The following is a 16612-nucleotide window of genomic DNA, read 5'->3' on the forward strand; positions in this document are numbered from 1 at the left end:
CGACAGACAAGATCAGCTCAGAGCTTCCATGACCGGCGACCACATGATTGGTTTTCTAAGTATGGGTACTAAATATAGCAGGCGAGTCACACCCTACCTAACAATAGCCTGACAAAATGCTGCAATGAAAGTATGAGTAAAAATAACTGTTAGGACAAAAAATACTTTAGACATATAACAAAAGTACTCAATGGATAATGTCGGTAATATTACATAACACTCATGTACGACGGCTTTAAATACCCACCATTTTATAAACTGGCCTTTCAAAATTAATCACGTAACGCTTGAATTAACGTGACTATCCATTTGAAAATGAAAATGTGGAGATTTTATGTGAAAGATAATGGGGAGAACACCTAGGTATCATTCAAGGTTTTCTTTTGTGCTTTTGTCGTGATTATCCCAGGTACAAATGAAGTCAATAGTCTTTTTTTCGCAAAGGTATTTGCGTGTGTCAACAAGTTTGCTATTAAGTTAATAGTGTGCCTTAAATATTTTTGTATTGAAAGGTTATACACCGTTCTCTGACAACTATTTGGATATGAAACGTCAAGCATGGTTGCCCGTCCAATTACAGTATAATAAGCATTTTGTTCCGTTTTACACGTCCCTTTGGATATTTGGGGGCTAACCATGTCAGCATTATTCTAAAGTGGACGGAAGAGTGTCAGAAAACTGAAGTTTGACAGAGATTTTCGGTATGTAACAATCTGAGATGAGACCGCATCGAATATCTTACGATGTAAATGTATTCATTTATTCACTTATCTCTCATTCACAAATATATATATTGAGAGAGAGAGAGAGAGAGAAAGAACAAGAGAGAGAGAGTGAGAGAGAGAGAGAAAGGGTGGAGATCTGTGAATGGAATCTAATCAATCGAAAGGTAGCAGGACAGTTAATAATAGGAATCACACAATTGACTTATTCTACCGCATGCTATTCTACGTAGCACACAGTGCAATTCTCCACGCTTCAAATTTTGTTTGCCTTATTTGTTGTACATAACTAGCCTTTGGAGTTGCGCTGTTGTGGGTATAATGCCATATTTAGCCCATGATTTCTATATATGCGACCTTATTTAACGTTTGGGGGATTAGCACAGTATAATCCGGGAAAAAACAGAAACCTCTGGGACGTTACTGGCAAGCCTTTAGACATCCCCATGCGGACGAAACAAGAAGGCAGTGCTCCGTCAAGACGTGCAATGTAATATTCTCGGCCACACGCACCATCTATACAGCCTTTGCCTATCAACATACTACATATTTAAATAACGAAGAGCTAAACTTCCCCCTTTTCTGCAATTTGACAAGCATACATATTTGCGTGTACGCATATATGGATACATGCCTGCAGATACACAGTTATAGAGGGCAAGAAATGTATACTGGAGTAAAAAATCTCAAGTTTATATGCATAACAAAATACATATGTTTTTCTTGATTACGCCGATACATGTGTGCTATTGTAAGAACGAAATATGACCGAATATTCAGCACACAGCCAACACCGTTGTGAATTTAATGGGCGTATATTACGCATGTCGGTTAATTTCTAATTAGCACAATTATAATATCATCTTCTTTACAGACACTCACAAAGAAACACGCTTGATTGAAACATAAATATAATGTTCAGCTTACGTTTGCGCGTGATTTCCACATCAGATCAATTATTTTCTTGCCATATAAATGATCATCCTCTCAAGATCCTTAGAAAATAAATATTGGAATTGAGATGGCCTGGCAATGAATAATAGCATTCTTGTCCCCTATTAAACGGTACATAATCGGTAACAAACAAAATGTACAGCATTATGTACTCGGTCAGTCAGGGTGAATGTAGACATATTCAAGCGGAAACTAGATCTCCATCCATTTAAGCTTTAAAATTGTATACAAAAAATTTAAATTCATAATCATAAAACTGGATGTCTTTATTCATGCCTATAGCTTGTATACGCAAGATTGATGTTCATAATACTAAAAACTAAATTTGACCCATAACTAAAGTTTCAATGCGCGAATGTAGTTAGATTCCATACCTCATGTTAATTATGTGTATCCGTATATTTTAATTGAAATCAGTCTATACAGTTCCTATTACTGACATGACCTGTTTTCAAACAGTTTGGATTTTTATTTTTTAGTTAAATACGAGTTATAGGACACACGAATGAAACGAATCAGCTTGAACATAAATACTTGTAGACGGTGAATAAAATATACAAATGTCTCTTCTATATTTTGCTTGAAACAATACATGCATAACATCTTCTTAAATGGCATCAACAAAATTTTTCGTAGGGAATTGGTTTTTCTAGTTTGATATGTCCGTTTTATACAAATATTCACTACTAAAAGGACGCAAAACATATTAACCCCAAGCTTCTGTCATGAAACGCTGTATTAGTGATATACAAGGGCAGTAATTTAAAACATAAAAATAAACTTGAACTCGCGAATTATTTGTCCTAATAAGTCTGCATAATAACTTTATACACTTAAGGTCAACAAATACCATATAATACTATGCTACAGGTTAAAGAATTTTAAATTCATACTCTATGGAGATTTGAATCCATGTCCGCAAATAATCGGAAACCATGGCATTGTCTGCACATACGAGCCCATGTTCCATCGCGACTAAGTACACATCACCAAAAAATGATACTACTTTATCGGTGTTATATGGATTCGTGTGTAGCAGGCACACTCGCATGACGACCCAATAATTAATTCTCATATATCTACATCTACGAGTTATATGTTTGTCTGTAACAAATATTGTTATTATCGCTTTTGATTATTATAATTTAATATAGTTGCTTTCATTTAATAACAAATGAAAGAAACGATAAGACTGGTACTCATTTTACTGTAATTTTAATATACCTAATTTACTGGAGTTCCTACACAGAGTTGTTTAGATTCTAATGTCGCGAACTATGCTAGAACAAAGGAAAATGAATGCAACCTAATCTTAGATTGGAAACTAAACGTGAGTTGCTACCTACAAACACGTTATTATTCTCTGAATGCCAATTTATCCTTTCACAAAAAGATTTTGCATATGTAGAGATAAACAGGATGATTAGGCTAATTCTTTATTTGTAGGTTATCATTGGCTACATCACTTACGGAGCCGGCAGTGGCGATAAAGATAAAAATTGATCTAAACGTCCGGGCCTCTGTTGTGTCCTTTTCTGTTGACGATTCTTTCTATGATTTTCCGATGGTTATAAATTTGATTCAACCAATGTGAAATAGTTAAAATGTGTACATGGTGTCACATATTCTTCGGACGTATGTCTTACTTGAAATAAAATACAATTATATTTTGAGAGGTGCTGTACATTGTACTTCATTCTTGACCCTAAATAATCGATTTTACCAGTTATTTATTTGTTTGATTTAATCATCTTGTAGTCTTATCAAAACTACACATTTACACATTAAGTAGATTCTGAAATGAATCAACGTGGTTTAAAACAATCAGACTTGCTTAACATTTATTCTTTAGAGGTGCAATACAACCTTTGCAAAGAGTTAGCGTCGGGTTGTAGTGTACGATCATATATTGTAGTCTGGGAGTATAACGACACTAAAACGTACAGCATACATTAAGGAAAATCCTGATTCCATATTCAGGTCACAATAACATTTACACAGTGGCATCCAGAACGTCTGCAAGTGCTGGATGAAGGTTCATTTAAGTGTGCTTTACACTTCTTTATAGAAAGAAGCAGGTAGTCGAGGGTTTTAAATCATCAGGTAATACACTTAACGAAATTTTCAGGAAATATCATTCGGAGATTTAAAGGATACAAAACATAGTCATACAACTATGATGTGTAATACCATCTGAACTTTAAGAGCAAACAATATAATAAAGGTATAAAAGGCCAGTACACATTGCAAAGTTTGGGGATTTGTATTCTATTAATTTTGTGTTAGGTTCATTACAATCATGAAGAGGTGATTCCAATTAAGTGTAACTAATTGGTATACATTAAAATAACAATCTTCGTGTTTAGCCATTCTTTATTTTAATCTAAATGACTCCATATTTAGCCTATGTTACCTTCCCGTATTGTTTAGCTCAATGTTAACGACCACAAACATTGCAATCATATCAAAACTAAGAAACACCAAGCTACTGGTAATACTGCTATAACTTCTAATGCTACTGCTAGAGAGTCATTTAGCTGATGGGAAATGGAGTGAGTACAGAAATATTTGGTTTTAAGCACTTGTCTACATTGAGGAGGTTGAGTTAGCTTTTCCGCAACTGTACATTTAACTTTAAACTGATTATTTGCGTTGCTTTGTCAAGCATTCTGAATTGTACACGTGTACATTACTCAATCTTCCAAAATCTGAAACTTCGAGCACAGTTTTTATCTCTGTCTCCTGATTTACTTTTAATTAAGCGATTTATGTTGGTCTCATCACCGAACTTAAATTTATTATTATTATTATTATTATTATTATTATTATTAGTAGTAGTAGTAGTATTAGTAGTATTAGTAGTAATATTGCTTTTATTACTATCACTACTAATGTGCTTTTTCCTTTGTAATCATTACAACAATCGTAGTAGTTATGTCATTATCAAAACATGCGTAATCCCTTAATACAATCAATCTTCGACAAACAGAGAGATCTTGTTCAGAAAGAATGTAGCACAAAATAGGTCCATATCATATTATACCTATATTTCTGCTTATTCAATCGCGAAACAAGCAAGAAACAGCAAAGCTAATATTGCCTAAGTTTGTGTTCTTAAACAATAGTTTTAAAATTACTCTATACCTCGATCCTATCAATATGGTGACCCGAAATGACTCAAGGTTGCACATTATTCCTTATTTGTTTATAAAGTTATATTTTTCTTAATTTTCAAACCGATCAAAACTAATTATGTATACTTTATGAGCAAGGGCATACGTTCCATTTCTATGACGATGTATAAAAGTGATTTGGTTCCACATCAGTGGCTGTTAAAATGTATTCTCATTGTAAAAATATCAATAACAACAATGGATATTGTTCACAAATCGAACATAAATCATGCAAATATAAATGTATTAACCAAGCGTTATTCAAAACTAAATAAGAAACAGATTTTGCAGTGAATAAAGAAGCCCAGTTGATTGAGATATAAGATCACGTGATTAATAAACCCAGACTTCTCTTGGCAGAGAAGCCACATAAGATAATATTAGCTTTATTCCTAAGATTTAGTCAAATCTAATTGAAATCGGTTTCCATGACGGTAAGTGTATTTGGTAGAGGAAGAACTCAAGCATCCCCAGATGATACCATGGACCCTCAGGATGCTACTGGCATGCTTTCTCAGATACCCACATCAAAGATTGTCCGGACCAGTTAGACTAGTTCGTAAAGAGAATCACGTGTCTAGGCCTAACATTAAATTCATTTTATCTTTATTACCTTCTAGCGCGCCTTGTGACATAATATTCATATAAAAAGCATGTACGCACTTACAGATATGAACGAGTTGAAAGGGTACCAAGTAGTATATTTCTCTGTGAATGGCAACTTTAAAATGAATTCTAAAGATCATTGGCTAGATATATATGTGCATCTCCATTCAGCAGTTCAATAAACTGTACCATGTGTTTCATGAAAACATACTATATATACCTTATTTTCATTTACATTATGCAAAATAGTCCTTAGTTTAATAATATAACATTGAAACTTCTAACAATTTAGATAAATCTTTCATGCTAGCATCCATAAAAATAACAAACTTGTTAAATATGCATCGTCTTGCACATTACTAAATATAGTGGCTGATTTAAATTCAGCAAAATTAGATTAAACCTTTGTCAGAGTATATAAATCGGAATGCGACCCAACAACAGTGCAGCTTCCAAACATAACCAAGTTTCCGTGTGGACTCTCTTACCATACAGTAACAGGATGCACTCGTGTGTAAAAGTCCTTAGTTGGTAAAAGTCATGTTCGTTTTAAAGGGGGTGTTGGGTCTACGAATTGAACGATGTCGGCACTTCTAAAATCCCCATTACCATAGTACTGATTGTTTAAACAATGTCTTTACAGAGAGACATGCACACTATTCCCTCTGGTTGATCATGCTTCGCCAAAGAGACTAATAAACTAAACCCACATTTGTATCGCCCCGATTCCATTCCAACTGTACATTTGTACAATAATTTATCAACAGTACAAGTATTACAATTAAGAAACTATGGCATCATTGCCACATCTGTGAAAACCTGAGAAGCTATTAATATAGAAAATTAAGTCTGTATTTATTATATACTCATATTTGTCTCCGTTAACTTTAAATTGTTAGAAACTGCAGTATTGTACAATGCTGAACACCTTCATAGTACACGCACGTGCACAAAATGTGTTCCTAAAAATAGTATAGTCTATAAGGAACAACTTTGTAAGCAAACCATTTACATTCGTGTAGTGGACGCTTTAGGTACTATTTGATTAAATTTGTTTGTGAACGAACTAACTCAGCTGTTTTGTCCATTTGAAGGTATAGATGATAACCTTAACAATGCTTACTAGTTCAATGAACCATCAATTAAACTTTCAGACAAGGAAACGAATGAATGTGATATTCACAATGTCAAAAAAAAAGTTGGGGACTGAGAAATTGAAGATACCATTCTGACCTTTGTGACAGTTATATAGGAGAATATTCATATCTTTTCGCAAACAGAATGGCTTAGACTATGGCAAGTGCTCTCTAATGTCTAACAAAAATATACCATAGAAAAGCATATCGAGGCCAAGAGCTATAGCATACCTGTCAAAGACCTAGTCGCTTACAAGTCTGTCAAAATAATAGATTCGAGAAAACAATTCAGCTGAAGGTTTTGGTAGGAAACTTAGAGCCTCAGAGCCAATATTCCAAGACGACGAACAAGCATTATTTCCGCTGGGTAAATGGGGTATCACACAATATTTGCTTTTCAAATTCCCCGTGTAACTATTTTAATAAAATGTTAGACTAGCGATAGAAGACACTTTATGATACAGGTGAAAGGTGAGGTCCCTCCGGCTGCGAGATTCCAGTGAGCAAACTTAAGCAAGTTTTCTGTAGCTGGTGATACAAATGGTAATAAATATGCATCCATTTATGCATCTTTAATGTCCTCAAAATGTACTTTCTTAGTTATTCATAGCATATATTCACAATATGACTCTAAATTTCAATTGTAAGTAGACCAAAATGATAATTTTTACAACTTAAGTAGATCTCACGAATAAGTTAAAACGACATATAGCATAGTTCTATTCAGCCATAAGTATTTAAGCAAATGAACATATACTCAGAAGTTTACTATATTTGCATTCTGAGAAATACTTCAATCAGCAAGGTTGTATTATTTGACCCTAGATTGCAAGATTGGTCCCAAGTTTGATCGAAATTCTTTGCGCTATTCTTTAAAACAACAGCGCCGAAATTTATACATACGTGTATTTAGATCTGTAGACTGAAGTCTGATAATTATAATTATCAAACAGCGGAGCATACACGTGAACAGCGGCATAAATGTGCAGCCAAACAAGGGAACAAATGTAACTTAATATCAGCGAAAACAAATATTGAAGATTTCTATTTTCGGGAAATCTAATCAGGTCTTTATTAAAAGAAATGTGAACATTACATTAAACACACACACACACACACACACACACACACACACACGTGTATTCCTATATTTGTGACGACCTTGACATATGACTACATTTCGAGGACCATAAGAATGAATGAAAGTATATGTTAGAAATTTGAAAATAAGCTTGACTGTAAGCCATGCAATATCTTTATCACTTCATTTTTGCCGTATACTTCTTGAACCATTATGAGGACTATTCTTTTTTTACCATCATTGTGATGACATCATTTTGAGGACTAATTACACACAATCAACAACTACCATCAACCAGGAGAACCTTAATATTTCTTTTCTTATTGCGCCTGTCCTGCAAAAGCACGAGAAGATATTTATTTAAAAGCTTATGAACTAACTTACCTGCAATTAAAACTATAGACAGACATATACACTAGCTTACCTGTTCAAATCTTATTAAAATTTAAGCTTAAGTTATATTGCAAAAACAAAACTTCAGACACTGTTTTGCAACTTTGTAACCTCTTTTATTGACAAAATCAAAAGTTACCATCCAGTTAGGAAATGTGAAATAGCATTATAGCAAAAATATGCATCAAGTCTAGATAGTGCAAACTAAAAACTTGAGACTATCAAACATATCAAAATTGTCAATTTATGTATTAAAATAAAAAATGTGATTTCTAAAAATGTAGGTTGACACCAAAGCAACACAAATGTCTTAAGTCAGATTACCGAATGCAAATTCACTTTAACTGAAGCTGCTTCTGGGAAATCTGCGCTTGATTCATATAACAATATATTGCAACTAAAGTTTAAATATTAGGCAGAATAAAACAGGAAGTTAAGGAAATTGCGTTCCATTCGCTTTACAATTACTAATTATTTTGTTTATGCCTTAAAATCATATGCCTATAATTAATTAAATTTATCAAAAAGATGTGTGCAAATAATAAATTATATATATATATATATATATATATATATATATATATATATATATATATATATATATATATATATATATATATATATATATATATATATGCATGTGTATATACATAGATACATATATTATGGTTTTGAAATATTTAGAATTAAGAGAGTATAGATAAAAATGGGGTAGGTGTCAGATGTATACATTTTCATTAAAATAAATTGAGGCTTGTCGAACATATTTTCAATGAAAAATGTATACGAGTGGTTTATAACTGATACAGAGTACACACTGTACATATATTATATTGATATCACATGCAAATACATGTGTTTGCACTTTGAATGCATTTTAAGATTGACTACAGGCAACTGTGTATTGACCGAGTGAATGAACTATTCACATCCCAACCGAGTGTATCCACTACAAACTGCAGTATGTGCCTTTTATTGCTGTTAAAATCACTATCATAATCTTATAAGTTGATTGTTTTCCTTTTGAGTTTCTCCTTTTTACATTGTTAAAATTAATATAAACACATTTATGATTTACAATTGGAGGATGGTATTAATGAAGAAAGTAGAGAACTACAAACACATGATTAGCTCAATCACTGACGTGAACGCTTATCCCTTCATGGACAAGCGTATAGAAATTAGTGTGGAATAGAAACAAAGTGAAATAATGAACAAAAAAGAGGTAATTAAATTATTTTAATATATTTACAGTTGATCTAAATTATTATTCTGCTTTAATAACAGTACTAACGACCATAAACTCTCTCTCTCTCTCTCTCTCTCTCTCTCTCTCTCTCTCTCTGTCTCTCTCTCTATGTCTGTCTCTCTCGCTCACCCACTGGTCGGTTTGAATTAACCTTTACCATCATTCATACGTCCAGAGGCATCTTGGGATGACACAAACGAAAATCATCCTGATAGCCTGTCTTTTCATAGATTTTCGCACTATCATGCTACTATGATCCAGCTAGAGATAGGTGGTGGGTGGTCATTTTCATATTTAATTAATAATAATCGATTTTAGAGCATTATAATAGGTTTATGAAACAAGAACTAAATTGTATATAAATTGTATATAAATTGTATATACTCAACAGTAGGGACTGCTCCGGTAGCCTAGCAGTTAGTGAGCCCGTCGGATGCGGGAAGTTGCGGGTTCAAACTCTGGCAGAATAATACTATATATATGCTTATACAAATGCTACTGCTGCTTCGCTAGTCGCTCATCATTAATAGGTTAGTGTTGGGACTGGTCGGCTTGGTGTCAGGGTAATATAACTGGCGGTGGACATCGTGCAACATCTCTGCGGCATGGTTCCCCAGTGCATGACATCACTATAAAATACCACACTGCATATATCGTAGGAATATGACTGAAAACACGCTAATACTACGTTTACAATTCAGATCACAAACACACATCATAGTACATGTATGAGTACCAAGTAAGCAAGAAATTTACCTGATAATGTCGACAGTGTTTGTAACTTTCCTTATTTGTTTATAAATCCCACGGCAAGTGCACACCTACCGATACAAAGAACCATATTCTTGTATGTTACTTGGTTTACATTCAGTTGCAAGGTTTCATGCATCCCAGATTGTATCTCACTCACTCCAAGTTTCTAATTACGGAAAGCAGAAAGGATTGCAATGAACTTGTGCATTCATTTAGAAAACGGCGATTATTCACATTTCTATCGCTATTTTCATACGTCACTAGTGATTAATAAGTGGACAGAACACATTAGCAAAGGCGCCGTCGCAAGAATGTTTATATAAGCATATCATTGCTTCATGGGCGGATCACAAATTGATATACCTACAGTATTGGTTTATCAAATTTCTTTCTACCAACATTCCAAAAGCGATGTTATTTTTAATATATATATATATATATATATATATATATATATATATATATATAACTGTCTGTCATGGTTAGGGATTTTCAAATGCACATATATGTAATCAAATTAAAACAATATATAACTAGTGCATACTGTTTTAGCGCAATTACATATGATGCACATGAATTTAATATAGAATATCAAGCAGTTATTTTAAAATCCTCCTCAAAGTAGGCTGATGATATTTTTAGTACGCGACCTCTTTCTAAAATGATAAGTATTTGACACATTATATGCCGTTCTTTTGGAGAAATATAACATCGTGTACTTTTTTATTACGTTTATATATATATATGTATATATATATATATATATATATATATATATATATATATATATATATATATATATATATATATATATATATATATTACGTAACAAAGAATTATACGATGAACGATAACATGATTTGAATTAGATAACCCATACATTGTTGATTTGAACAAAGCCGAAACGTTCTATTCCAAAAGTACCAGCTTATAGACCAGTAAATATTTATTATCTGTTTTAATTTTGTAGGTAAAGGTTTTAGTTTTAAAGCTTTAATATAGCTTAATTTTTGATCTTTTAATAGACTAATCTGGCACCTTGCCATAATAGGTTCCTTCTAAATTGTCCCAGTTTTCTTTATACAGCTGCCTTTTCCTTCTTCGACCATGGTATTCTAGTCATTTTCTTCCTTTTTGCTTTCACACTTCAGTAGCAGTTTTTATCTAAAACAAAGTATTCCCTTTTACTTTTAGATCTTACATTCCCCAGACATTGATGCCATTTGAAATACGAATTGTTCAACTGTAAGGGCGTTTCCATTGAATCATACATTGAACCCAGGGAAGGCAATTTTAAAGTGGTTACTCACAGATACAATTTAGAATCTTCTTATCCTTTTAATATGAACTTTCTGAAATCAAAGTGCCGTGACATATAGTTTTATAACACTGCCTTCCCTGGGTACCATGTATGTTTAAATGGAACAACCCTAAGCAATGGAAAGAAACTAATACTGACAGTAGGAAACATTAACATTAGGGTCTTGAGTTCACACTGACAAATATATTATTCTAACATACTAATATTTTGTTTTAACATCAACAGCTACCATCGAATATCGTCTACAAGCACATTTAATGTAAAACGTTAGCCTCAGTATCACAGCAAATGATATTTCTTCTTTTACTTCAGCAAACTGCAACAGTAAACAACACAGATGACAACACCAGGTCACTCGGTACCAGATTTCGAATCACCGGTTGTAGACAGTGATTGTTTAGAAGACAAACTGAATAATACCATTATTGATAGAACGACAAAACATAAAAAAAGAAAGGGCCTTAGAGACTGTAATGCTATTTTGTTTCAAGAATTTATACTGAATGGCGTAAAAGACGGAAAGGATCCATCTTTCGATGGTTTAGTTTGTCTCGCTGATGGAAGGCTTGTTATCGTGGACTATGACCACAGCATATGCTGTTTGTATGATTCTTCTTATACTCACATGACAGACTTTAAGATGTCATCAAGACCCTGGAATGTCTGTACTATTGATACTGATGAGGTAGCAGTCTCACTTCCTGAAGAAAAGAAGATCCAATTTCTGAAGGTCGGTGATACAATACAACCATCAGGACATATAACCACAAGACATAAGTGCAGGTCATTAGTGGCTCTCAACAAGACAGAGCCAGTGTATGCTGGTACCATGAAAGACGTTAAAACATACTACTGGGGGACCATCACGAGGGATGGTCGGGAGAAATCATGTTTTCACATTCCACGCTTCAACATCACATATGCTGACGTGAACATAGCTCTAAACTCATGCAAGACACGTGTATACATTTCATGTCATGACGACGAAACTGTGTTTTGTTTCGACCTAGATGGAACGCAACATTTTGAATACAATGTCCGGGAAGGTCCAAACCACGGAAAGCCTTTTGGAATATCGCTGGACAATGAGAACAATGTGTACGCGGTGGTTAGAAATATGCGGAGTATCCACTGTCTGTCCACAGAATGTCTGCTGCAGCATGTCATCAAGGATATAATTCCTGAATTTCCGAAGGCAATTTGCTTTAAACATTCAGGTGATAACTTTCTTCTTACATCTAATTGCGCTACGACTAGCAACATTTGTTACTCATATAAACTGAAGTAAAACGAATGCAATAGTCATCCATCATCCAGGCGATAAATGTCTTTTAAATGATCATTACACAGAAATAATGATAGTTTCTAACACAGACAGACAAACAAACACACACAGACAAACACCCACAGATATCTATCTATCTATCTATCTATCTATCTATCTATCTATCTATCTATCTATCTATATATATATATATATATATATATATATATATATATATATATATATATATATATATATATATAACTTGATTACGATGCAAATTTCAAACTCTTCTGGAACGTTTCTGGCCAAGCAGGTTATCCGCCAGGGGAAAACAAAATCCCCATAAAAAGAAACACTCAACCCATAATCTCCGCATAAATCTGGACTCCTACATATTAGAATCACTATGTGCAAGTTAAAACGAGAGATATAAGAATAAAAAGTTGTGCAGAAAATATAGACCAGCGTCTATGCTATAACCAATCAGTCAGTACGATGTAACCTAATTCTCAGTTGTCAACAAAGCACGAGACAAAATGTGGCGGATCGACGCCAGAAATTATATCTCAGTAGAGTTATTCAAGGAGGTTTTGTAGGAAAGATGTTAAAATAATCGTGTGTCTGGATAATTGATAAGAACTTTAATAACAATAATAATAATAATAATAATAATAATAATAATAATAATATTAAGAATACAGACAATAAAATCATCAAATGTATATTGTTTAATATTAATATGATTGTTGAATCGGGTGCAAAAGTAATGACTGGTGGTAATTTTGACAAGGCTGCAACGGGAATATTAAATCTCTTTTCATGTAGTCCGCGTTCCTCATATATATATATATATATATATATATATATATATACGGACATGCAGACAAAGTGGTAGAACGACGTAGATAGACCAGATTTTATAAGATCCGTATTATAATAACATTCCCTTTCAGACTCCAGCGAAACTTAACTGAAGCGATAATTACTACCATAAAATCAGAATGAGATGGTTATATTTATCTGCTATATCTTGCATTGATTTTCGCTTTCATCTTTTTCAAATTATATTCTAACAAACTCAGCTAAAGTTATGTTTTCTATTTACATAAAAGAAGCATTGCTATACTTAGATTCCCTCTTCCACCACGTAGCGCGTATCTACATTTTGAACGTAAATGCTGTGTGTCTATCTATTTAGCAACGTACAGTTTTTTCTCAATGGCATAGACACGTTTTGTGTTCTTTATCTCTGAATACCCTCATCGTAAATTAATATTTATGAAAATGTGATTTTAAAAACAAATGTATTCAAATTAATTTTAAAAAATTGTAGTCAATCGTAACTGGTATATAGAGAGCCATCCTTGAATGTATAGACTTTTGACTTTTAGGTATGACTTTAGAACATCAGAACATTAACCATAGCCGTTGATATCAGTTTCGACTTTTTTTCTTCTATCCCTAAAGACTGCATTATTCTATTATATTGTATTTTAATTCATAACCGTATATCTATATCTAAAGAAATGTTAAACGAATGAATACAGAATAAAAAAACAAAGTGATTAACTAAACAACGTTCTAGTCAGCTTCTTGTGTTTGACTAAGTTACCAATTTTAAACAATGACGAGAATCGGGTTCCAATGATAATCAATATTCATTACACCATGAATATATATTTTGTCCTCCTGAACTTCAATTAAATCAAAATATGTCCATCTAATTCGGTCGTATTTATGCCAAATGTCCTGGTTACTATCATCCTGTTAAGCAAAATTCTCAGACTTAGCCCAAGGCAAACAACAATGTGTGAACACCCCTGTTCGTGCTGCTCTTGCAGAATGGATCATTTCTTTGTGATCGAATGCGTTGCATTTTATTTTCATGCTTTTGAGCAGACTCTTGCGATTATCTTCTGCGCTGATGCATTTCACAAGTTGGGTTCCTATAAAAGCGTTGGCACAAAGCCGCAAAAGAGGCCGATGAGACTTTTCATAATCCTTAAAGTTCGTACCTACGGTAGATGATAAAATAGGTAATGTCCAAAAAGCCTCTCAAGTCCTTATCTAAGTCACTAATCCTTTTGCGGTAGCCACGTGTGGTCTCACCCATAATCCGGTCACAGGTGATCATGTTTAGTAATTATATTGTTTCCTAAATTGATTAACTTCCCTGTTGTTATACTTTTAGTGTACATGAGTTTAATAAATTCAAAACGTTATACATGAGTTTAATAAATTCAAAACATTAGCCATCTGGCTAGTGCACAGTTTCTTACACTTTTGTTTTATTGCTACCATAATATGTTACCATAAGAATCTCCACATTTGGAACGAAGCAACACATGACGGAACAAAAGTATTGGAAAGATGCGCTTGCGTTTATAGAGTTGAATGTAGTTAGAAAGCTCACAACGTATGCTTTTGCTCTAAGGAGCAAACACGGGCGAAGGGTTGTCCTAAGCGTCTGCTATACATGGCATGTAGTAGCTTGTCATAGTCTGGCAAGAAATTCTTTTGATGTCGGTTTGCTATTGTTTAGAGCCGTCGGCTAATTCACATGTATACTATCAAGCCAGCCTGTAATCTGTTCTGCAGCCTCGAGTTTCCCAGGGTTTAATGATAATGATCAGGCTTCCATATATATATATATATATATATATATATATATATATATATATATATATATATATATATATATATATATATATATATATATATATATTGTTTTTTCATTCATTAGATCAATAAACGTGTATGATGTATCATTCTATTATTTTCTAGTCAATAAATCAGATATTTTCCATTAAAATGCATCTTTTTGTTTCTATGTTGTGACGTTGGAACTTTAGACTAAATTTTTTTGTATCCCGGAGAGACTCATTATTATCGTGGTGTCCTTATCTGACAGTATAGCTGTTTTTGTTGAACTATTGAATACAAGATTTTAAAATGGAATCTAATTGTTTCTACTGCAGCAGAAAGAGGAATGAAGTCCTTGACCTGGTCATCTTTTACTGCAGCTAGTGACCGGAAAATCGCCGCCTGAATTCGTTTTATAAACTTGTATTCAGACGACAGTGTAAAACCGCCAGCATTTTTACTTTCTTCTAAAATTTCAAATTCAGAAATAATCTTTTCAGGATTCAGTTCATCAGATATATTAATACTTTCTTTTTCTAATATTTTAATAGCAACAATTACATCATTGATATTTTTTAGATTCACGCACAAAGAGCTTATCGGATACTTGAATGAATGTTACACCAAGAATTATTCGATGACGTCCTGTAACTCATTCCATGCAGTACATGTCGATGCCATAACTTTGCTTTGATTATTTCAATTTATGATGACATACATGAGCTGAAAATGCATTTGTATTAATTACTTTTCAGCAGCTCCTTAGCACTTTCATTTGCTAATCAGAGCTTCTTTCTGAGGTATAAATTAAGCGTATATTAGCTATGTATACCATGTAATTTATGGTGCGTTATTAAATATTAAAAAAATTGTCAGCAGGTTAATGCTTGGAAATGAATAGTTTCGTTCACTTTATTTTTATATCGCTCGCTTGTCACATACACAATTCGCTTTCCTTGCTTTGTTGGTTCTTAAAGGATTTTCTGGGTTTCTTTAACGAGATATAATGGCCACCATAAGCAGACTACAACGGCTCAAAGAAAGCTACTGGCCAGCTTTCTTATGTATCCCTACTAGACTAACCCGAGAATCAAATGCACGCTGACAGCGGTGAGATATCAGTGAAATGTATGTTGCAAAATTACAAATGATTGCAACGTCCTGAAAAACCTCTTGATTGTTAGCATGAGAGTAACATGTTACAAATAGTTCCCATGATGAATCGATACAGTAGCTCCTAAAATAAACTCGATTAGTCGTGTTTCGCTGTTGACCGTTGTTTTTATGATGCACAATGAACGAGCCTATTGGTGA

At 33.4% G+C, this 16612-nt stretch overlaps 1 protein-coding gene across 1 annotated transcript; it reads left to right on the forward strand.

The window, feature by feature from the left end:
- Positions 1–501: 501 nt before the first annotated feature.
- LOC149788720 (uncharacterized) lies at positions 502–16192 on the forward strand. The gene is made up of 3 exons (XM_089975756.1): positions 502–701; positions 11701–12605; positions 15634–16192. Exons 2-3 carry the CDS (start codon positions 11726–11728, stop codon positions 15702–15704), a joined length of 951 nt encoding a protein of 316 aa, XP_089831882.1. The 5' UTR covers positions 502–701; positions 11701–11725; the 3' UTR covers positions 15705–16192.
- Positions 16193–16612: the final 420 nt, after the last annotated feature.

Source organism: Sinohyriopsis cumingii, chromosome 11 (genome assembly GCF_028554795.1).
Source record: "Sinohyriopsis cumingii isolate HCF-2022 chromosome 11, ASM2855479v2, whole genome shotgun sequence".
Classification (NCBI taxonomy): domain Eukaryota; kingdom Metazoa; phylum Mollusca; class Bivalvia; order Unionida; family Unionidae; genus Sinohyriopsis; species Sinohyriopsis cumingii.